This window comes from Chiloscyllium plagiosum, unplaced genomic scaffold, assembly GCF_037043375.1.
Source record: "Chiloscyllium plagiosum isolate Xiang-an unplaced genomic scaffold, Cpla_swu_hap1 HiC_scaffold_12, whole genome shotgun sequence".
NCBI lineage: Eukaryota > Metazoa > Chordata > Chondrichthyes > Orectolobiformes > Hemiscylliidae > Chiloscyllium > Chiloscyllium plagiosum.
The window spans coordinates 21,662,448-21,686,806 of record NW_028270150.1 but is presented as its reverse complement, the minus strand read 5'-3'; the positions used below and the strand labels follow the sequence as shown (position 1 = coordinate 21,686,806).

General features: G+C 42.6%; 1 protein-coding gene across 3 annotated transcripts in view; it reads right to left on the bottom strand.

Annotated features, from left to right (window-relative positions):
* Nucleotides 1–24,359, bottom strand: part of LOC122555400 (interferon-induced GTP-binding protein Mx3-like) — a 46,050-nt gene that overhangs the window by 21,256 nt on the left and 435 nt on the right. For 2 of the 3 annotated variants that reach the window (XM_043701371.2, XM_043701372.2), the window contains exons 2-7: nucleotides 19,397–19,509; nucleotides 17,607–17,799; nucleotides 14,982–15,119; nucleotides 12,860–13,014; nucleotides 9,537–9,675; nucleotides 3,593–3,791 (exon numbers count right to left, since the gene is read on the bottom strand). In XM_043701371.2, the coding sequence (XP_043557306.2) occupies nucleotides 3,593–3,791; nucleotides 9,537–9,675; nucleotides 12,860–13,014; nucleotides 14,982–15,119; nucleotides 17,607–17,799; nucleotides 19,397–19,423 (851 nt within the window). In that variant the 5' untranslated portion in view covers nucleotides 19,424–19,509. Of the gene's footprint in view, nucleotides 1–3,592; nucleotides 3,792–9,536; nucleotides 9,676–12,859; nucleotides 13,015–13,370; nucleotides 13,524–14,981; nucleotides 15,120–17,606; nucleotides 17,800–19,396; nucleotides 19,510–24,359 lie in introns of those variants that run through there. The other variant, XM_087992493.1, reaches the window with a different exon arrangement.

Below are 24,359 nucleotides of genomic sequence, written 5' to 3'. Positions count from 1 at the left end.
GTTCCAGGATACAAATGCTACAAGAAGGATAGAAAGGGAGGCAAGAGAGGAGGGGGAGTGGCATTTTTGATAAGGGATAGCATTACAGCTGTACGAAGGGAGGATATTCCTGGAAATACATCCAGGGAAGTCATTTGGGTGGAACTGAGAAATAAGAAAGGGATGATCACCCTATTGGGATTGTATTATAGAGCCCCTAATAATCAGAAGGAAATTGAGAAACAACTTTGTAAGGAGATCTCAGCTACCTATAAGAATAATAAGGTGATTATGGTAGGGGATTTTAAGTTTCCAAACATAGGACTGCCATAGTGTTAAGAGTTTAGATGGAGAGGAATTTGTTAAGTGTATACAAGATAATTTTCTGATTCAGTATGTGGATATACCTACGTGAAGCGGAACAGTGGCTCAGTGGTTAGCACTGCTGCCTCACAGCGCCAGGGACCCGGGTTCAATTCCCGCCTTGGGCAACTAGCTGTGTGGAGCTTACACATTCTCCCTGTGTCTGCATGGGTTTCCTCCTGGTGCTCCGGTTTCCTCCCACAGTTCAAAGATGTGCAGATTAGGCGAATTGGCCATACTAAATTGCCCGTAGTGTTAGGTGCATTAGTCAGGGTAAATGTTGGGGAATGGGCCTGGATGGGTTGCTCTTCGGAGGGTCGGTGTGTACTTGTTGGGCTGAAAGGTAGGTAACCAAGGTGCAAAACTTGACCTACTCTTGGGAAATAAGGCAGGGCAGGTGACTGAGGTGTCAGTGGGGGAGCACTTTGGGGCCAGTGACCATAATTATGTTAGATTTAAAATAGTGATGGAAAAGGATAGATCAGATCTAAAAGTTGAAGTTCTAAATTGGAGAAAGGCCAATTTTGACGGTATTAGGCAAGAACTTTCAAAAGCTGATTGGAGGCAGATGTTCGCAAGTAAAGGGACGGCTGGAAAATGGGAAGCCTTCAGAAATGAGATAAGAATCCAGAGAAAGTATATTCCTGTCAGGGTGAAAGGAAAGGCTGGTAGGTATAGGGAATGCTAGATGACTAAAGAAATTGAGGGTTTGGTTAAGAAAAAGAAGGAAGCATATGTAAGGTATAGACAGGATAGATCGAGTGAATCCTTAGAGTATAAAGGCAGTAGGAATATACTTAAGAGGGAAATCAGGACGGCAAAAAGGGGACATGAGATAGCTTTGGCAAGTAGATATAAGGAGAATCCAAAGGATTTTTGCAAATACGTTAAGGGCAAAAGGGTAACTAGGGAGAGAATAGGGCCCCTCAAAGATCAGCAAGGCAGCCTTTGTGTGGAGCCACAGAAAATGGGGGAGATACTAAATGAGTACTTTGCATCAGTATTTACTGTAGAAAAGGATGTGAAAGATATAGACTGTAGGGAAATAGATGGTGACACCTTGTTGCAAAATGTCCAAATTATAGAGAAGGAAGTGCTGGATGTCTTGAAACTGTTAAAGGTGGATAAATCCCCAGGACCTGATCAGGTGTACCCTAGAACTCTGTGGGAAGCTGGAGACGTGATTGCTGGGCCTCTTGCTCTGATATTTGTATCATCGATAGTCACAGGTGAGGTGCCAGAAGACTGGAAGTTGGCTAACGTGGTGCCACTGTTTAAGAAGGGTAATAAGGACAAGCCAGGGAACTACAGACCAGTGAGCCTGATGTCAGTGGTGGGCAAGTTGTTGGAGGGAATCCTGACGGACAGGGTGTACATGTATTTGGAAAGGCAAGGACTGATTAGGGATAGTCAACATGGCTTTGTGCGTGGGAAATCATGTCTCACAAATTTGATTGAGTTTTTTGAGGAAGTAATAAAGAGGATTGATGAGGACAGAGCGGTAGATGTGATCTATATGGACTTCAGTAAGGCATTCGACAAGGTTCCCCATGGGAGACTGATTAGCAAGGTTAGATCTCACGGAATACAGGGAGAACTAGCCATTAGGATACAGAACTGGCTCAAAGGTAGAAGACAGAGGGTGGTGGTGGAGGGTTGTTTTTCAGACTGGAGGCCTGTGACCAGTGGAGTGCCACAAGGATCGGTGCTGGGTCCTCTACTTTTTGTCATTTACATAAATGATTTGGATGCAAGCATAAGAGGTGCAGTTAGTAAGTTTGCAGATAACACCAAAGTTGGAGGTGTAGTGGACAGCGAAGAGGGTTACCTCAGATTACAACAGGATCTGGACTAGATGGGCCAATGGGCTGAGAAGTTGCTGATGGAGTTTAATTCAGATAAATGCGAGGTGCTGCATTTGGGAAAGCAAATCTTATCAGAACGTATACACTTAATGGTAAGGTCCTTGGGAGTGTTGCTGAACAAAGAGACCTTGGAGTGCAGGTTCATAGCTCCTTGAAAGTGGAGTCGCAGGTAGATAGGATAGTGAAGAAGGTGCTTGGTATGCTTTCCTTTATTGGTCAGAGTATTGAGTACAGGAGTTGGGAGGTCATGTTGCGGCTGTACAGAAGATTGGTTAGGCCACTGTTGGAATATTGCATGCAATTCCGGTTTCCTTCCTATTGGAAAGATGTTGTGAAACTTGAAAGGGTTCAGAAAATATTTACAAGGAGGTTGCCAGGTTTAGAGGATCTGAACTATAGGAAGAGGCTGGACAGGCTGGGGCTGTTTTCCCTGGAGCATTGAAAGCTGAGGGGTGACCTTATAGAGGTTTGTAAAATTATGAGGGGCATGGATAGGATAAATAGATAAAGTCTTTTCTCTGGGGTGGGGGAGTCCAGAACTAGAGGGCATAGGTTTAGGTTGAGAGGGAAAATATATAAAAGAGACCAAAGGGGCAGCTTTTTCACACAGAGGGTGGTATGTGTATGGAATGAGCTGCCAGAGAATGTGGTGGAGGCTGGTACAATTGCAACATTTAAGAGGCATTTGGATGGGTATATGAATAGGAAGGGTTTGGAGGGATATGGGCCGGGTGCTGGCAGGTGGGACCAGATTGGGTTGGGATATCTGGTCGGCATGGTGATGGGTTGGACCGATGGGTATGTTTCCATGCTGTATATCTCTATGATTCTATGGCTGCAATTTATTTTTTAAAATATGTTTACATGGAGGAAATGTCTAGTCATTAGGAAATCAACTGGTCTGGGGATAAGGCAATAATGCAAAGTTGAGGATTATCAACCATCTCATTGAATGGAGTAGTGAATTTGATGAGCTAATTGGTCTGCTTCTACATCTTATGATCTTACAAAGTCAACAAAATATGGATGTAAGTTTGCTCACTGACCTGGAAGGTTTGTTTTCAGAGGTTTTGTCACCATACAAGGTAACATCATCAGTGAACCTCCACTGAAGCACTGGTGGTAAGACCTGTTTTTTATTTGTGGTGTCATTTCATGTGGTGATGTCATTTCCTGTTCTTTTTCTCAGGGGGTGGCAAATGGGATCCAAGTCAATGTGTTTATTAATTATGATGTTACCTAGTATGGTGACGAAACGTCTGAAAACAAACCTTCCAGCTCAGCGAGCAAACCTACATCCAGAACCTCAACCTGAGCTACAAATCTTGCCAAAACTCGCTATCAACAAAATATTCAATGTTTCTTTTTTTTTTATGCAACCTTACCTGAAAAGCTCATTGCCTTTGAAAAAAGCTTTCTCCCTCTCCAGTGCCTCCACCAAGGTCAGTTGATCATTAATATCTTGCTGTCCACGGCATTTGACAACCATGTAACCTTTGTTCAAAGCGACAACCTCATTCCTGATTATTTTAAGGATGCTTTCTTCTGTCCCCTTGTCAACCAGGTCTGGCTTTGTTAATATCCCTGCAAACAACAATGATAATGCTGCAGCAACATTCAGTTGAGTCAGAATATCACAACGTAAGCACGGGCCATTTGACCCATCAGGTCTCTGCAAATGTGTCATCTATATAGGAACCATCTGATTACTTGGAGAGGTAGTGGTATCGTGATAATGTCACTGAATTAGTAATCCAGAATCCCCATGCTCTGCGTGGAGCATTCAAATCTGACTTATGGTGAAAGTTGAATTCAATAAAATTTAGAATTAAAAACTAATCTAATGGCAACCATGTCCTCATTGTGGTAACATCTCTTCTCATTCATGATGTCCTTCAGGGTGAGAAATCTGCTATCAGCACCTGGTCAGACCTAAATGTGAGTCCAGATCCCAGCGAAACAGGTGATTCTCAACCAGTGTCTGAAGTGGCTGAGATAGCCAATCAGGTCAAAGGCAAGTAAGGATGGGAAATATAGCATCCTCACCAGTGATGATCAAATCCCACACAAGAATAAAATGAATCTCACTGCCTTCACACTCTTTAATCTTCACTTCATCTTATTTTTCAGCTAGGAAATGGAATACTTTTTTACAATGGGAATCTGGTGTCCAATAAAATATTACTAAGTCAGGTACAACATGAGTCAGATATATAAAGAAGGCAACAGATATTTGGAAATACCATGAGCTCTAGTCATAGATCAGCAAGAAAAATACTGCAGGGATTTCCGGGAAAAGTGGGACCAAGGAAATTGCTCCTCCAAAGGGCCAGTGCAGATGCAACATTTTGATTCTATACAAATGGAATGAGGAAATTACAAATAGACTATAATAATTTGGTGCAATGGGCAGACACATTGATAAGGTTCAACGCAAAGACATGTGAAGCGATTCATTCATAGGAAGAATACGGGGAGAGAAAACATAATAAGCAACTCTAAATGGCTTAGGAGGAGAGGGATCTGACTGCAAGTGTCCCTTAGTCAAAGGTGGCTGGAGAGGTTCAGTGAGTAGTTAATAAAGCACACGGTACCCTCAGCAGTGAGTACAAGAGCAAGGAGGTTATGTGAAACTTGGATAATAAATTATTTCAGCCTCAGCAGGAACACTGCATGCAGTGTGGGCATTGTACTTTAAGATAGATGTGAAGGCATTGAAGAGACTGCTGAATAGATTCACGCGAATGAAATTTCCTCAGTGTAGAACTGTGATCAAGACTGATCCAAGAAGCATGGACTGCTTTCCTTGGAGCAAATAAGTCTATGAGGAGGCTTGATAGAAATTTTCAAAATCATGAGGAGTATGAATAGACTAGCTCAGGAGAAATTTGCTCCCACATGTGAAAGGATTGAGAATAAGACTTAAAGGAACTGGCAAAAGAAGCAAAGCAAATTGAGGAGAAAGCATTTGCATGCAATGAAATGTTTAGGGTCTGGAATAAGCTGTCCAGAAGAGCAATGGAGATGAGTTTAATCAAAGCTTTCGAAAGGGAATTTAAAAAGGGACGAAGTGCAGGGATACAGGGTAAAACCGAGGAAATAGCATTCAGTAAATTGTATCTGCACCACTCTCTGACCAATGGGCTGAAATGTCTCCTTCTGTGTCATAGTAATTGTAAAATATCATTTTATGTGCACCTCCCCCTCCTCCACTGCTTCTGAGTCGACAGGGACATAATCCACACCCAAGGATTGTACAAGTAGGGCCCACTTAAGATCCTAGGCCATGATTGTGTTTGGACCCTCAAAGAGGACTTCAGATTAGATTTAAAACGTTGCTCTTACACAATGGCAATTGGAAGGTAGGTGAACCGTTTCCAATTCCATTTAGAGTCATAGAGATGTACAGCACGGAAACAGACCCTTTGGTCCAACCCGTCCATGCCAAGCAGATATCCCAACCCAATCTAGACCTACCTACCAGCACCCGGCCCGTATCCCTCAAACCCTTCCTATTCATATACCCATCCAGATGCCTTTTAAACATTGCAATTGTACCAGCCTCCACCACTTCCTTCGGCAGCTCATTCCATACACGTACAACCCTCTGTGTGAAAAAGTTGCCCCTTAGGTCTCTTTTATATCTTTCCCCCTCCCCCCCCCACCTTAAACCTATGCCCTCTCGTTCTGGACTCCCCCACCCCAGAGAAAAGACTGTCTATTTATCCTATCCATGCCCTCATGATTTTATAAACCTATATAAGGTCACCTCTCAGCTTTCAATGCTCCAGGGAAAACAGCCCCAGCCTGTTCAGCCTCTTCCTGTAGCTCAGATCCTCCAACCCTGGCAACATCCTTGTAAATATTTTCTGAACCCTTTCAAGTTTCACAACATCTTTCCGATAGGAAGGAAACCAGAAATGCAATATTCCAACAATGGCCTAACCAATGTCCTGTACAGCCACAACATGACCTCCCAACTCCTGTACTCAATACTCTGACCAATAAAGGAAAGCATACCAAGCACCTTCTTCAATATTCTATCTACCTGCGACTCCACTTTCAAGGAGCTATGAACCTGCACTCCAAGATCTTTGTTCAGCAACCTAGGACCTAACCATTAAGTGTATAAGTCCTGCTAAGATTTTGTTTCCCAAAATGCAGCACCTCACATTTATCTAAATTAAACTCCATCTGTTCTCCTCGCTTTGGCAGCTTAGACCACAGACAAAACTTCCAGCCTCTTCAGCAGCCTTTGATACACGGAAGGTGATAGAAGTTTGGAACTATGTTCCTCAAATAGTGGTTGACTAATTGTTAATTTAAGATTGGATATAGATAATGTTTTTTGTAAAGCAGAGATATTAGAAGTGTGAACAAAAGACAGATAAATGTAATTAGTCCACAGATCCGCCAGGTTCTCAGGTTTGAGAGGATGCATAGCCTACTCCTGTACCTATGATGTGAAATGTGGGCCAAATCTTAGAAGCTGAAATCTTAGAATGCCTGCAACTGCAGACACCTTCCACTGCCATTCAAAGCAGAAATCTTCCTCTGACTCCATGCAACTTTGACAAAAAACAGAAAATCTTTCGAATAATATCTGGGATAGATTATACAGTCCACTACATTGACACCTCATCATTAAATTCTGTACTTAAAATAGAGCCGTTAAACAATATTAAAAAAGAGAGACATCATTATATTAATGAATATCAATGGGCTAAAGGATAAGGTTTTGAAAGCATGTTACTTGCTACCAGTTTCTAAATCATGGATAACAATGGAGAGTTATCATCTATTTCGTAAAGAGGAGGAAGTGCTGGAGATACAGTTCTGAATATTGGACTCAAAAATGTTAATTCTCTTTCTCTCTCCACAGATGCTGCCAGACCTGCTGGTTTTCTCTAGCACTCCCTGCTTTTATTCTGGATTTCTAATATCCACAGTATTTGGCTTTTATCCATTTTGTAACATCTGGATCTGTATGGTGGTCAGTTGAAGCGGGGAGTTGGGGTGGGTTAAAAGGGTTATTGTTGTAATTAACAGTGGATTCATGGACTGCCTCAATGTGTGCATTTTTGCTGAAGTAAACACACTTCAAAATCGTTTTCACTTCAATTAATATCTCCTGATCAGAGGACCTAAATAAACAACATCTGTTTAAAAAAACACAGCTTCTAGGATTTGGTCCATATTTCACCACATAGGAACAGGAGTAGGCCAGACAGCCTCTCAAGCCTGAGATCATGGCTAATCTGTGGACTAATTACATGCACCTGCCATTGGCCCACATGCTTCAATACCGTTGCTTAACAAAAAATGACCTATCTCCAAACTTAAAATTAACAGTTGGTCGAGCATCAACCATCATTTGAGGAGCGTAGTTCCAAACGTCCACAGTCTTTTAGAACAGAGAACAATATACAAATGGGCCCTTCGATCCACAATGGTGTGCAGAACACAACACCAAATTAGACTAATCCCTTTTGCCTGTCCTTGGTCCATATTACTCCATTCCTTGCTTATGTGCGTATCTAAAAGTCTCTTAAACGTCCCTATGGTATCTGCCCCCCATCACCACCGCTGGCAGTGCTTTCCAGACTCCTACCACTCTCTGTGCAAAAACACTTGTCCCTCACATCTCTCTTGAACTTCCCTCTTCACCTTAAATGCTTGCCCCGTAGTATTAGACATTTCAACTCTGGGAGAAAGATTCTGACCGTCAACTTTGTTGATGCAGCTCATAATTTTATAGACTTCTATCAAGCTCCCCCTCAGCTTCAGCTCAGAGAAAACGACCTGAGTTCTTTTGAGCTTCTCCTTCTAGCTCACACCCTCTAATCCAGGCAGCAACCTGTTAAACCTCTCTGCACATCCTTCCCCACTCTCACTACCAAAAGTCCCCACGTCCTTCCTGTTAAGCAGCGACCAGAATTGAATGCGATACTCCAAGTGTGATCTAAACAAAGTCTTATAAAGTTGCAACATGACATCCTGACTCTTGTACTCAATTCCCTGACCAGTAAAGGCAAGCATGCCATACGTCTTCTTTACCACCCTGCCTACTTGAGTAGCCACTTTCAGGGAGCTATGGACTTGAACTTTTGGACTTTTGTGTGTAGAAAGGCTGAGGGACTTGACACTGTTTTCGTTAGAGAGAAGAAGGTTGAGAAGTGACTTAATGGAGACATAAAAGATGATCAGAGGGTTCGATAGGGTGGGCAGTGAGAGACGTTTTCCTCAGATGGTGATGGCTAGCATGAGGGGACATAGCTTTAAATTGAGGGGTGATAGATATAAGACAGAGGTAGTTTCTTTACTCAGAGTAGTAGGGGTATGGAACACACTACCTGCAACAGTAGTAGACTCACCGACTTTAAGGGCACTTAAACAGTCATTGGATAGAAATATGAATTAAAATGGAATAGGGTAGGTTAGATGGGCTTCAGATTGGTTTCACAGGTCGGCGTAACATCAAGTGTGCTGCAATGTTCTAAGTTCTAAATGCTTTCAAACATTTCTCCTGAACTGCCTGGCCCTAATATTTAGACTATGACCCTAGATCTAGAATCCCAAACCAGTAGCAATAAGTTATCTTTGTCAATTCTGTCTTTTCCTGTTAATATCATGATTGACCATTTGAAATGGAGCTTCCAGCTTTCCTACAGAGGGCTGGATAACTCTAACTGCGTACCTTGAAAGATGGATATTTTAATTTAAAGCAAAATGAATTGACTGACTCTTGATGCATTTTGTTATGTATTTGTAACTCCAGCCTAGACTATTCCAAGTCACTTTAGGCCAGTGCCTTCACCCACCAAACATTTCAGTTTGCTGCCTGTTTCCTAACTTCTAGCACACTGCACCCACCCTGATTGATATCTGCTCCTGATCTGGTGAAATCCTGTCTATTGAAGATTCTCCTGTTCGTTTATAAAACACTCTTGGGCTTCATCCTCCTCATCACTATTTCTTTGAACCCTAAACCCTTCAAGATACCTGCACTGCTCTATGTAGCTTCAATTTTCACAACCATTGGTTGTTCAGTGACTGCCAAGCTGCTAACTCTGGAATTTCCTCCCTCAATCTCTCTGCCTCTCATTTTCTTTTGCCCTTCAAAAACATATCTTTGACCTGGCACTTGGCCATCTTTCCTAACACTGTCATATGTGTCAGAGGTATTTTTTGTAAATTTATCTATGAAGTACCTCAAGATTTTAAAGTCCATTAAAGGCACTATGATTAATTCTACAAACAGAACTAATTCAGTTCAATACATTTTTACCTGAATGAACATCTAGAAGAAATAGGGAATTTGTCTCTTACCCAAAGTTCTCTCCCCTGAAGGATCAGCCTCCTGGGCCATTTTCAAGGCCTCTGTCGTAGCTATATCAACATTACATGGGATGACAACAAGATTAATGGTCTTATCTTCACTGATGTAGGAATTGATCAGCTGCTTGATCTGAAGGAATGTACAATAAAATTGATTCATTAAAAAAAGACGTGAATTTTTTGAAGTTTTTAATTAACCTGTTGAAACATGTAATGACATACCTATGGAGGAAATCAGGCTTGAACCAGGTCTCCTGGCTCAGAGATAGGGCACTGCCACCATGCCACAAGAATCACTTTGACATTAATTTATATTCTGCCTTTCATGACCTCAGGATATCCCAAAGCAATTTACAATCGATGAAGTAATTTATAATAGTAGGTAACTTATGCATAGAAAATATCTTTGAGAAGATTACCAGAATGTTGATATTTATATCTAATGGAATAAAATACTGTGCAAAGATTTTGATTGTATATTAATTGTAGTTATTTGCTATTAAGTGGTGCATATCACATCCACAGGGGATTCATTAATATCCCAAAAGTATACTTAGACCCAGACTGAAGCTACAGTGCTTGCTTAATATTCTAAATCTGACATTAAATATTTATGAAAGCGTGTGAAGATTGGCTCCAGTTATATCCTTCCTCAAAAGCTTTTTGGATTGTAATAAAAAAGTAGAAGTCATGCTCCAATTTTACAAAGACCTGGTTGGACTAACAATGTAACATGAGGGTGGAGCACATATTTGGTGCTAAATGGTTTATTCTTAATGCCATATACCTCAGCAGTGTCTTTCAAATAGGAATATCATGATTACTTTTTTTTTTAAGAACACGTTCACTAGGACAACAAAGGACCTTCTCTCTAAAGCTTGCTCAAAATAATGAAATCCTTTGCGTCTACCTGAGAAACCAGGTTGCTTGAAAAGACAGTATCTCTGACAGTGCAGCATTCCTTCAATAGAGTGAGGGAGTTATCATTGAGACATAGCTGGCACAGTGAAGAAAAGGTGGATTTTAAACACAAATTCAAACCAGAATCAGCAGTGAGCAAGAAAGGACTGGACCTAAACGAGTAAGGAACAATTAGGTTCAAGCAAGTGCAAACAAGATGGAAGTATTACTTTAAGAGAAAATGTAAAGTCTTGAACAGCCAGGATGGAAAGCATCAACCTATTGATGGTACAAGAATTGCATCTGTTGCTGTAATTCAAGAGTATATCTAACAATCTTGCAATGTGCATATGTAATATCAGTTGGGAATCTGTAAATAAATCAAAGTGACTTGTTGTTCACCAGTCCCATGTATGACACCAGGAGAAAGCAAAGACTGCAGATGCTGGAGATCAGAGTCAAAAAGTATGGTGCTGAAAAAGCACAGGAATGCCTGATGAAGAGCTTATGTTCGAAACAGCGACTGTCCTGCTCCTTGAATGCTTCCTGACCTGCTGGGCTTTTCCAACACCACAATTTTTGACCATGTGTGACACTGGTGGGTTTGTATAAAAGGAAAAAAAAAAGAGTTTCAAAAAGATTTTAGAAAGGAGAGATGTGGGATTTAATCAGGCAAGTGGAATAAAGAGTGAGTTGGACGGGTTAACCTAAAGAGACAGAACAGTGGATAAGAAAAGAGGATGCAGAAGGCACAATGGATGTTACCACTCCATTCAATGAGAGGCAATAAACATGAAGCTATAGACCAATTTGCTTAATGTCTGTCAATTAGTCATGAAAAAGATCAGAGCTGCCAATTACTGTTAGCATGGCTTCCAGTAATGGGAATCATGTTTAACTAATTGGTTAGTTGTGATGCAGTGGTAGTGTCCCTACCCCTGGTCTGGGAGGTCTGGGTTCAAATCCTATCTGCGCCAGAGGTGTGTAATAACAACACCTCTGAACAGGTTGATTAGAAAAAACAGATCAAGTTAAAAAGAACAATAGAGTTAGGCCACAGATCAGCCGCAATCTCACTGAGTGGTTGAACAGGTTCAAGGATCTGAATGACCTTCCCTTGCTCCATTGTAAGAAGCAGGAGCATCTACATAATTGGGTTGTCTGTGACAGGCACAGTAAAAAAATCTGTTGATGTTGGCTCTGTCTTTGCATCATTTGAATAAATTTTAGAAAAAGAAACGGAAATAGTAGAGGCATTCTTGTGGTGCAGCGGTATTGTCCCTAACTATGGACCAGGAGGCTGAGGTTTGACTCCCACCTGCTCCAAAAGGTGTTTCTTAACACCTCTTAACAGGCTGATTAGAAAAACAGGTGAAGCAGTAATGTGCTATAAATAAAGGGGAGCCCGTAGACATACCATACTTGGATTTCCACATGGCCTGATTATAAGCCATATCAAATCTTATTGCACAAATAAAAGCTCACAGCGTAGAAGGTAAAATATTAACATGATAAAACACCGGCTTACAGAAAACAGAGTGTGTGCATAAGAGCCCTTGAACGACGGGAAGGATTTCATAAGTGGAGCAGCCAAAGGGTCTGTGCTGCAGCCTCAGCCTTTTACAATTTATATCAATAATTTAGATAAAAGTAAAAGGTATGGTAACGAAATCTGTAGATGACAGAGGTAGGTAGGGAAGTGTGAAAAAAACATGGAGTTTACAGATAGGGAGAGCTAGGTTCCACCAGTGAGAAAAATCTGGCAGATGGTGTATAATGTGGGAAAATTTGAAGTAATTTACTTTGGCAGAACGGATACTGAAGCAGAGTATCACTTAAACAAAACATCACTGCGCAATACCAAGGTGCAGAGGGAGCTAGGTGTTTTCATGTAAGAGTCAAAATGTTAGTATGCGGTGCAGAACATTATAAAGAAGGGTAATGGGATGCCATTCTTTATCACAGGAGGAACTGAACTTAAATGAAATACTTCAGTGATATCAGGCATTAGTCAGATCACATCACAAATACTGTGAGAAGTTTTGGTCTCCTTATTTAATGGTGTTGGAGGGTGATTCTAGGTCGACACCTGGAATTCGTGGGTTGTCTTTTGAGGTTTAGTTGGACAGACTGAGCCAGTTTTCACTGGAATTTAAAGGAGTGAGGAGTGATTTGACTGTCATGTCCAAGACCTTGACAAAGTTGTTTCCCTCTCGTGGGTGAGTCCAGAAGTGGGGGGGTGGGGGCAGGGCACGGGGGCACTGTTTTAAAATTTTAGGACAGACATAAGGAGAAGATTCCTTTGAGGGCTGTGCAACTTTGGAACTCTGTGCCTCAGAAGGAGAATTGGGAATCACCCAATACATTCCCTTTTGAGTGACTGTTGTGGTTGCTTTCCTGCTATGTGACCCTACCTGGTCTCCGATGTCCTGTGGCTGGCTCCCAACTGCCACTCTTGCAATTCCCGGCAGATCGATCAATGTCAGATCAGGGACCTTGCTAGACTCCACTTCCACACTGATCAGCTCAGAGCTGATTCCTTGGTCCTTTCCAGCCATGATGTTCTGAGCTGTAAATCGAACCAAACTCTGCATCAACCACATTGCACAGTTTTCTGACACAAATCCATGGATTTAAATGAAATGTTTCTTTTTCCACTCTTTGTCAGATCAGTCACTATCGTTTATCCTTCTCAACTGTGTGGATAAGTAAATGTCACCCAAGACTCCTGAGAGCAGCTGAGTCAAAGCAGAAATCCGCAGTATAGTGATTCAGTTATATTCCCTGGTCTCGACTTGCTGCTTTGTGTCTCTACCTTTTCAAGAGGCGCTGACCCCAATTGGAGTTTTGTGGGAGATGTACAGTAGGAGTAATGGTGGTGGACACATTTGGATGGGTGGGTCGACTGGAAAAAAAGCATCTCACCTTCAAGAAGTGGACCTCAGGCCTTATTGAAGTAATCCAAGACAGTCTCTCTTTCTCTCTCCTGAAACTAATAGGACTGTAAGTATGTAAGTTAGCTCGCTGAGTTGGAGGGTTTGTTTTCAGACGTTTCGTCACCATGACTAGGTAACATCATCAGTGAGAGTCTCCAGTGAAGCACTGCTGGTATGTCCCGCCTTTCTATTTATAGGTCATGGGTTTCTTAGGACAGGTGAAACAAAGATACGCATGAGAATTCTTAGAGGCATGGCATAACCAGAACTCCATCAATAAACACATCGACTTAGATCCGATCTACCTTCCCTTGAAAAAAAAACAGAAATGACATCACTCACCTTAAGAAACCAAGACCTATAAACAGAGAGGTGGGACATACCACCAGCACTTCACTGAAGACACTCACTCATGATGTTACCTGGTGACAAAACGTCTGAAAACAAACCTTCCAGCTCAGCGAGCTAACTTACATACTTATCATCAACCTGAGCTAGAAATCTCAAAAATCACTAGGACTGAAAGTGCTAAATGTATGGTCTGGAATCTCTGAATCTAAAGGAATGTTCCTCAGAGCAGTTAGCATTGGGCAAGGACTTTGACAGTTAATTACAGTGCAGAGAAGGAGAACCAAAGGCTGCTTTGGTGCCTGAGTGGGAAGAACCTCTGCTCTTCCAGGCCAAGAGCATCTCAGATATTTCCTTGAAACTGACTTGTGCCCCTTGCTTTGTCTGTGTCAGCAGCCTTGATTCAGAGTCAGTGCAAACAATCTGTGGTCAGCCAGGAGATCAACATGCCTTCAGGCTACTCCATGAATCCAGCCCAATGTTAACCCTCTTCCCTGCCCCAACACCATCCTTGCTGAATGGAGAGTTGCGTTTGAAGCCAAGATGGAAGCTCCCAGGATAGAACTTCCACCCGATCTGCAGACTTAACAATGCACCTGAAACCAGATCCCAATACGGAATTCTACTTTTCAAACATGGGGAAATGGCATGAAATGGGCAGAATCCGCTCTGCTATCCACTATATCCATCATCTATTCACTGTTACTAAGGGCAATGGAATTAAACCATCAGGTGCTGAGTGTTGGAGTGATGATAAAATATTGTCTGTTTTTGTTTTGCAGCCTTAAATGAATTCCTCCCTCATCACTCATTACCTGCCTGTGCTAATCGCCACAGGGACAATTTGTGACCCAGCATTAGCCTCAGTGTGAACAAGCTTGTAGAAAGAGAATGAGGACAAAGCAGCCAGTCCCCACTCCTACCTGCTGTGCAGTGCTGTTGGTGGAAAGAGGCATCTCAAACATAGACAAGGCAGAGTTTGGCCGCAGTGATTCCCCCTTCAGTCATGCAGCCCAGCACTCGTGGTCAGAAATACCACACAAGAAATGGCCACCAGGGTGAGGTACCAGAGAGCACACGGCATTTCTGCAAATGAATCTTTGAATGTGGCTTTCAAATTCAAAGAAGCGAAGAGAAAATTGTGAGGAAAAATATAAATAATTTGCAGCGTATTATTAAACAAATCACAAATATTTCACCATTATCAACACCAAAACCTGGTACACCAGGCTATGATCACTGGGACCATCACCTTTCACAATTTCTTTCTCCACCTCAGATGGGTCTGACAGTTCTTTCAAGTAATTCTTGTAACTTATCTGTGCCTTCCATATTTTGGTCTCTCTGGCATTTTTCAGCTTCAGTTCAAGAGGACATCTTGTCACAATTCCTGTCAAATAGAGAGAAGTAATGTCAGTCAATCTTTTCATGCAAAAAAAGAGTTCTGCACAGAGGATGCTTTAATCCTGTTGATAATGAGAGATGGAAAGTGAAAGAGAATTAAGTTAGATAGACTTCTCCATCTTCCACTAAAACAGGATGGATATGAGCAAACATTCACACTTTTGCTGATAAAACTGACGAACTTTCTATTGACCAGCAGAAACAGGAAATAGCCATTCAGCTCCTCAAGCCTGTTCCACAGTTCAATTGGACCATGGCCAATCTTTTGCCCACCGTTACAAACAACCTTGCCAAACACAATTAATCTCAATTTTGGCATTTTTAACCAACTCCCTGCCTCAGACAGCTTTTCCACTGATGAGCTTTAGAGTGTCCAATAGATTGCAATAAGAGGGGCTTGTTGTCAACATCCCTGAACAGCAGTGTCTCACTTTAAGCTCAGGCCCCACTTAGGGAATTAATTTCTATCTCTCGCAGTAATTCATCATAACATCTTTCACACTTCAATTACCTCACTCTTTAATTGTCTATATCCAATGGAATACAAAACAAATCAACTGTCCCTACAATTCAGCTTTTCTGAACTTACTTCCTGGAGAATCTATACTGCATCCACTCCAATGCCAATATATCCTTCCCAGTTAGCTCAGTTGGCTGGATGGTTGGTTTGCAATACATCATGATGCTGACAGCGTGGAGTCAATTCCTGTACCAGCTGAAGTTACCATTAAAGTCCTGCCTTTTCAACTTCACCCCTTGCCTGAGGTGTGGTGACCCTGAGATTAAATCATCACCAGTCGTCTCTCTAATGAGACAGCAACCCTCTGGGACTGTGATGATTTTAATTTTTTATTTAACTTTTATCCTTCCTGTGCTGCAGCGATCCCACCCCCTGAAATGAAAATAATAGTTTAAGTGGGATTCAATCAAATTTTAACGTACAGTAATCGAAACTTAATTTCAGCCATTACTTATTCCAGCCTTTCAGACTACGGTTCATTCCATTAGCCTTTTTAATAATTTCTTGTGTCTAAACAGTCCATTGTTTTCTGGCAGTGTTAATGGCCAAGACTACCACTAGTGGAGCACCATGTGTTCATGTGCAAAATCCCATCACAATACGTGTGAAGTTGGTGCAGGCAAGGGACTCATCTCTCACTTCCATTAGTGATCAAGGTCAGAAATCACATGACACCAGATTATAGTCCAACAGGTTCACCTGACAAAGGAGCAGTGCTCCGAAAGCTTGTGCTTTCAAATCAAGTTAGACTGTAACCTGGTGTTGTGTAACTTCTGACCTTAGCCACCCCAATCCAACACTGGCACCTCCACATCAATCCATTAGTAGAGTACTTAGATTGAAAATTTGGCACATACTCTGGGAACGGTGCATTAACATGTTGATCTTATTAAAAAAAGACTTTGAATAAGACTTAGCAAATATCAAATCTTATGACACCAGTACACGATTATTACACTTGCTGAACCTTCTCTCTTTACATAATATTTTACAACAGCAGACTGTTAGAAGGATTTCTTTGCTTGAACTTTAGTTTGAAAACTTAATCTGACATTTCCCATTTCCAAGGCTCTCAGATTATTGTAGCCATCCAGCAACAAAGGTATAATTAACCCTTAGGTTTTCTTAAACTTTCAGTACAGAATTAGCCCATTTGGCCCATCGAGTTTGCTCTGCCATTTGATCATATGTTTCTCAACCCTACTCTCATCCCCTTACTGGTCAAGAACCTATGTACAAACACTAAAAGAACTGTGGATGCTGTAAATCAGAAACAAAAACAGGAATTGCTGGAAAAGCACAGCAGGTCTGGCAGCATCTGTGGAGAGAAATTTAAGTTAACATTTCGAGGTCGAGAGACCCTTCCTCATGACTGCCTCAGGAGTTCTGAGGAATGGTCACTTGACCTGAAATGTTAACTCTGGTTTCTCTCCACAGATGCTGCAAAGAAACCTTCCGTCTTGATGTGAAAGACATTAAATGACATGGTCTCCACAGCTTTCTGCGGCAATGAGTTCCACAGATTCACCATCCTCTAGCTGAAGAAATTCCTCCTCATCTTCAGCAAATGCCAATTAATGGTGGCTCTGTGGGCTTTGCCATGAGAAATTGGATTGAGTCATGTAGGACCTACCCAACATCATGCTGAGACCATCAACCTGGTTCAGATTTAAAGCAAAGCCGCAGGAATTACTCAATTGTGTCACAAATTTCACGTTAACCCCTTTACAAAGGAACGCAGGTTTCTTCCAATCCCTCATTCCTGATGTCAAAAATCAAAATATGAGTGTTGGAGGTGGGGGTTGGTGTTCAACAAATCTGCCCACCGCTGAGTTCAGCTCAGCTTGCAATGAAGTTAATAAAACTAGTGTTATAAAGAAAGAGGGAGCAGCATTGGGGAATAGAGATGAATCACATAGCGGCTGAGCAAGGTGACATTCAGTACCATCTTACCGCTGCCCCTGGGGAGAGCGACTCCAGACAGTGCCTCCAGCACAGAGCTTTTCCCAGAGCTCTGGTCTCCAATCACTGCAATGGCTGGAAGAGAGAGGTCCTGATCCACACCCAATGCTCTCAGTGAATCGATGAGATCAATACAAGGTCGAACCCTCTCTTCATAGTGGTTGTACAGTGCTGCGTCCATGACCTGAGAAAACAAAAGCAAAATTGACAATACAGTAAGAGGTTTTGAACAATAGTTGAACACAAGAGTTATACTACGGACCTGTAACCCAGTAATTCAAACCCCACCACCACAGCTAGGAGAACAATTTATTTAATAAATGTGGAATTTTAAAAGCACTTAGTGGTTGTAATGGAACAATTAAGTTACCAGCTTGACATGAAAACCCATCTGGCTCATGAATGCCCTTTAAGAAAGGAAATCAATCCCAAGTTTTATTGCAGCCTGGGTTATTGATGACTCCAGTGTCACAGCAACATGGTTGACTCTTTCCCTCTGAAATGGCCTAGCAAACCACTCATTGACCACAAAGACAACTCACCACCATCTTCTCAGGGGCAATAATAAATCCACCCTTGCCAGTGATGCCAACATTCCATCCAAAAATGTAATAAAAGATTTTCTGTGACAAAGTTCGAAGGTATAATGGGACTTGGACATGTGGTAGAGCTTTTAAATCCAGGATTGATCTAGAATTTCCAGGAATGGAAAATAATCCTCCATTCATGTGCACAACCACCAGGACATTAATATAAGTGTTTTATTTGTTTGTTATAAAAAAAACTAGAAGTGGAAAGGTGAACAAAAGGATGCTGTTTAATTTGTTGGAGCTGTTGGGAGTAGATTGTAATGTAATATAGCGGCGTGGTGGTTCAGTGGTTAGCACTGCTGCCTCACAGCTCCAGGGATCCAGGTTCAATTCCTGCCTCGGGCGACTGTCTGTGTGGAGTTTGCCCATTCTCCCTGTGTCTGTGTGGGTTTCCTCCCACATTCCAAAGATGTGCAGGTTAGGTGAATTTCCCATGCTAAATTGCCCATTGTGTTAGGTGCATTAGTCAGGGATAAATGTAGGGAAATGTGTCTGGGTGGGTCACTCTTCGGAGGATCTGTCTGGACATGTTGGGCCAAAGGGCCAGTTTCCACACTGTAGGGAATCTAATCTAATTTAATAAACTCCAGGAAATAGTTAAGACAAGCGTTTGCAATCACTGTCTATTGTTGGTCTGGAATACGCGAGGTAGCTTTGTATGGCTGAATCGGGGAATCTACAACATTTAAAGAGAAAAGCTCCAACTTGATGCTGTTCTTTGATACAAGAATAGACGTCTTTTCACGTGCTTCAGGAAGTAAGGGGTGGTTTTAATGTCCAGGAATGGCTGAATTTGGGTCAAGTAGGTGTTAGAAATAAAGTTGGACTAGAAGCTGGTTCCAACACACAACCTTTAGGTTTAACAAGTTGAATGTGAGTAACATACTCAGTGGCAGAGATGCAACCACTGGTATGGCTGGGTGGAAAATAACAGCATTTAACATCAAAGTTATGAGGAAATAAGAGAATTTTAAAATAACTTTAACTTCTGTTTGTTTGACGTTCCAGGAGGGTCCCCTCAATGGTAGCCCTCAGCTTTAGCAGCTGTGCAGATCTCAGGGAGAGTAGCAATTCCCTGACCCCCAACCTGAATAAGACCCTCACCAGCAGTCTCTGTTACCAGTGTGTCTGTTTGTGATCACTTGTGAGTTAGTCAGATGAACATGTAATTAACCGTCTAAGTGGACCCACCAAAGGCAGAAGTATCGATCCTGGCATACACTTGTATCAGTGCACCTTTAGAGGGAATAAGCTCCTTTCATTAACCGTCCTCAGCAGCAGCTCTGGTTCACCTTGTGGAGAACCTGAAAAATCAAAAATACGTAGGAGTTATATGTTATTAAGTAGAAATCTTTGCAATTACAATAAATGGTTTTCCTTTCACTTAATTATTCGTGAAATACAATCACCACATGTGCCAGAAATCTTTGTAATTATGTCACCAGCTATCTGCAAGTTCCCTATCTTTTCCTAAATTAATTTGTGGGATGTGGGCATCATTGGCTGGATCAACATTTATTATTCATCCCAATTTGCCCTTGAGAAGGTGATGGTGAACTGCCTTCTTTAATGAGGGAGGGAATTCCTGGATTTTCAGCCCAGCAACACTGAAGGAATAGAAAAATACCCCCAACTCAGAATGGTGAGAAGCTTGCAGAGGAACTTGTAGGCAATGATGTTCCCAAGTATCTGCTGCCCTTGTCCTTGTACTTGAAGTGGTCTTGGATTTGGAAGGTGCTGTCCAAGGACCCTTGGCAAATTTCCACAGTGCATTTTGTAAATAGCACACACTGTTTCTAATGACCATTGTTGTGGAAGGGGTGAATGGTGGGGAAGATGTGAATGGTGGGGAGGGTGTGAATGACTGTGGATGTGGACCAATCATGTGGGCTTCTTCGTCCTGGATGGTGTCAAATTTCATGAGTGATGTTGAGCTGTACCCATCCAGGCAAGTAGGGAGTATTTCATCACACTCCTGACTTATGCCTTTTAGATGGTGGTCATGCTGTGGTATCCCTAGCCTCTGACCAGCTCTCGTAACCACTGTACTTAAAGGGCTAATCCAGTTTGGTTTCTGCTTAATCTAACCCCCAGGATGTTGATCGTGGGAGAATTCAGTGATGACAACACCACTGAATGTCAAAGGGGTGATATTTTGATTCTCTCTTGTTGGATGTGGTCATAGTTACTATGTCCTTTAGGACTCCATCTGTATAATCAGTTGTGGTGCTACAAAGCCACTCTTGGTGGTGGACATTGAAGTCCTCCATCCAGAGTACAGAATGCACCATGCCACCCTCAATGCTTCCTTCAAGAGGACCACTGATTCATTACAGAGGGGAGGAAGGATACATGGCATCAGGTCAAACATGGGCAAGAAACTGTGAGACTCCATCAGGTCTGTAGTCAACAGTGGAGACCCTTGTGGCTGTATACCACTGTACGTTCAGGTTTGCTGGGTCTATCCTGCTAGTCAGACAGAATGTATCTAGCGATAGTGATACTGATGTCTGGCACATTGCCTGTAAGGTACAATTCTGAGAGTATGTCAGGTTTTTGCTTGACTGGTCTGAGACATTATTAACAGTTTGAAACAGGTGAGTGGCTTCTTTGGTCATTTCAGGTTGCAGTTAAGAGTGAACCATGTTGTAATGAGTCTGTAATTCTGTGTGACCCAGGTCTCGGTAAACATAGCCAATTTCCTTCCCTAAGAGGTATTAGTGAATCAGATGGATTTTTATGACAATAAGCAATGGTTTAATGGTCACCATTACAGTCTTCATCAGATATTTTGAATTCAGCTTGCGCAATCATCTTGAATAGGATTCCAACTGGAGTCCCAGAGCAGTATGTGGGTCTTTGGATTATGAGAGACAAAAAAAACTGCATCCAAGGTAGATAAGCAGGAAGCTGGAAAAACACCTCCTGATGCTGCCTGGCTTGCTGTGTCTCTCTCCCTCCTGATGCTGCCTGGCTTGCTGTGTTCTTCCAGCCTCCTGCTTGTCTACTCTGGATTACTAGTCCACCAAGAATACTAGTACACCATCTCCAAATACGAGCAATTCCGGGAGTCCATTTAACTCCAGGAATACCTCTACACATATTAGCTGGGCTATTTGTGGGTTTAGTTCCCATCTCCTTCTGTTCTAAGGGTTGATAAAAGGTCCACATCCGTCAGAAAGTCACTTGCACCTCTACCGATGTCATCTACTGCATCCGTTGCACCTGGTGTGGTCCCCTCTACATCGGGGAGACAGGATGCCTTCTTGCAGGTCATTTCAGAGAACATCTCTGGGACAGCCGCATCCACAAACCCCACTGCCCCATGGCTGAACACTTAAACCCCACCCCCCCACTCCGTCAAGGACATGCAGGTCCTGGGCCGCCTCCACCACCAAATCGTTACCACCCGACGCCTGGAGGAGGTACGCCTCACTTCTCATATTCAGCCTTGGGATCCTGCAACCACATGGGATCAATGTGGATTTCAACAGCTTCCTCAATTCCCCTCCACCCACATTATCCCAGTTCCAAGCCTCCAACTCGGCACCGCCCTCCAGACCCATCCATCATCTCCCCCCTCTGACCTATCACCTTCTCCCTCACCTTTATCCACCTATTGCTTTCCCAGCTATCTTCCCCCCAACCGCATCCCCCTCCCATTTATTTCCTAGCCCCGACCCACAAGCCTCATTCCTGATGAAGGGCTTATTCCCGAAACGTGGACTTTCCTGCTCCTCGGATGCTGCCTGACTGGCTGTGTTTTTCCAGTGCCACACTCAACTCTGATCTCCAGCATCTGCAGTCCTTACTTTCTCCTTGATAAAATGTGCAGGTGAGAATGTGAGCAGGAGCCAATGCATTGCATAAGGATTAGACTGAGCAGCAGTGGTGGACAAACACATACGTAGCTGAAGAAGCACATCAACAGTGAAGGATGTCTGCTGCTGAAATTCAAGGGACCACGAGAGGTGATATGGTGGAGTCTGTTTGTCAAGGTAGCAGAAAGGGAGTGAGCGACTGCACCACAAGTTATTGGTGAATCAGCGACTTTATTCATTTTTGCTGGTCCAATTGGGTTTTAAACTGCACTACGTGTATAGGGTAAGACAGCGACGAGGAGAAATGTCTTTACCCGGAGAGTGGTGAGCCTGTGGAATTCACTGCCACATAAAGGGGTCGAGGCCAAATATTGTATTCAAGAGGCAGGCACAGTGGCTCAGTGGTTAGAATGGCTGCCTCACAGCGCCAGGACCTGAGTTCAATTCCAGCCTTGGACAACTATTTATTTGTGGAGTTTGTACATTCTCCCTGTGTCTGCATGGGTTTCATCCTACAGTCCAAAAATATGCAGATGAGGTGGATTGGCCATGCTAAATTGCCCATGATGTCCAGGGTTACAGGAATGGGTCTGGGTGGGATGCTCTTAAGAGAGGCAATGTGGACTTGATGGAGTGAATGATCTGCTCCCACACTGTTGGCATTCTATGAAGCAGGAGTTGGGGCTGAGAAGATTGAAGGAGATGGGGAGAAAGCAGGAAGAGGGTACTGAGTTGGATGGTCAGCCATGATTATGCTGAATGGCAGAGCAGAGTGAAAGGACTAAATGGCTTACTCCTGCTCTTATTTTCCATGTTTTTGTGTCCATAATTAGGAGCTATTGCTCTTGCTGCTCATCTCTAACTATGAGTCATGACCAAGGACTGGAGTACAGAAAATGTATCTTCTTTAGTCCCACTACTCTGTGAGCCAAAATGTAAAGTGAAATGGCCCACACAGTTACCAATATGACTAATTAGATATTATATCTATATTAAGTTTAAAGTCAATAATTTAAACTAGATCCCAAAATGAATTCGGAAGAAATTGCTTACAAGGTAGCTCAGTGGTTAGCACTGCTGCCTCACAGTGCCCGGGACCCAGGTTCAATCCCAGCCTCGGGCGACTGTCTGTATGGGTTTCCTCCCATGATGTGCAGGTTAGGTGAATTGGCCATGCTAAATTGTTTAGAGATGTGTAGGTTAGGTGCATTACTCAGGGGTAAATGTAGGGGAATGGATCTGGGTACATTACTCTTCGTAGGTTCAGTGTGGATTTGTTGGGCCAAATGTCCTGTTTCCACACTGTAGGGATTCTGTGAAGCTCTTAATTCCAGGTTTTTTTTTGACGGAATTTGATTTGAAGCCATAGGATAGAAATATCAGTTACTAGGGGACATTGGTTTAAGGTAAAAGGGAGAAGGTTTAAAGGAGATGTGAGAGGCAAGATTATTTTTAAACACAGAGGAGGTAAGTGCCCGGAATACCTTGCCAGAGGTGCTGGTGGTGTTGTAGGCAGATGTATTTAAAACAGATATATAAATAGGCAGGGAATAGAGGGACACGGACCACATAGAAGCGAAAGGCTTTTAGTTTAGCAACACATAACATATTGGTGCAATCTTAGTGGGTCATAGGGCCTGTGTCTGTTCTTGCATCCCCAAGACCATTAATGAGAGCTTCTGTGTAATTAGCTGAGTAATATTCCCACAACGTCGAGCACCTTCCAAGACCTCTGTCCCTTTTTAGCGGCACTTGGCTTAATTTTCAGATGTGTCTGAAAATATTGTTGCCATCTATTTTCCTCTAACCAGCTTGCCTTGGCAAACAATACTAAAATATCCTCTTGCCCCCTCAGGGGAGATTGCCCATGTCCTTCTAACACTTTTCACCTAGTAAGCACGACCTCATTGATGGAGTGATTTGGAGGTGCCGGTGTTGGACTGGGGTGTACAAAGTTAAAAATCACAACACCAGGTTATAGTCCAACAGGTTTAACTGGAAGCACAGGTTTAATTGGTGCTCGTCCTGATGAAGGAGTGACGCTCCGAAAGCTAGTGTGCTTTCAATTAAACCTGTTGGACTATAACCTGGTGCTGTTTGGATTTAACTAGTTTGTTTGGATTTAACTAGTTTAACGTCACCTCTAAAATCCACTAACAGACAGGGCAATGCTGTTGCCTTTATAAAACAAACACCTTCAATTCTCTATTGACCAGAGAACAAATAAAGATTCGCTGTGGCGTTTAACCAAGGCGTGAATTAACCGGAGCGTCGGCAACAGTGGGAGATTTCTAAAAAGGGAAACTGAATTCCATTAAAACCTAACTTCTACT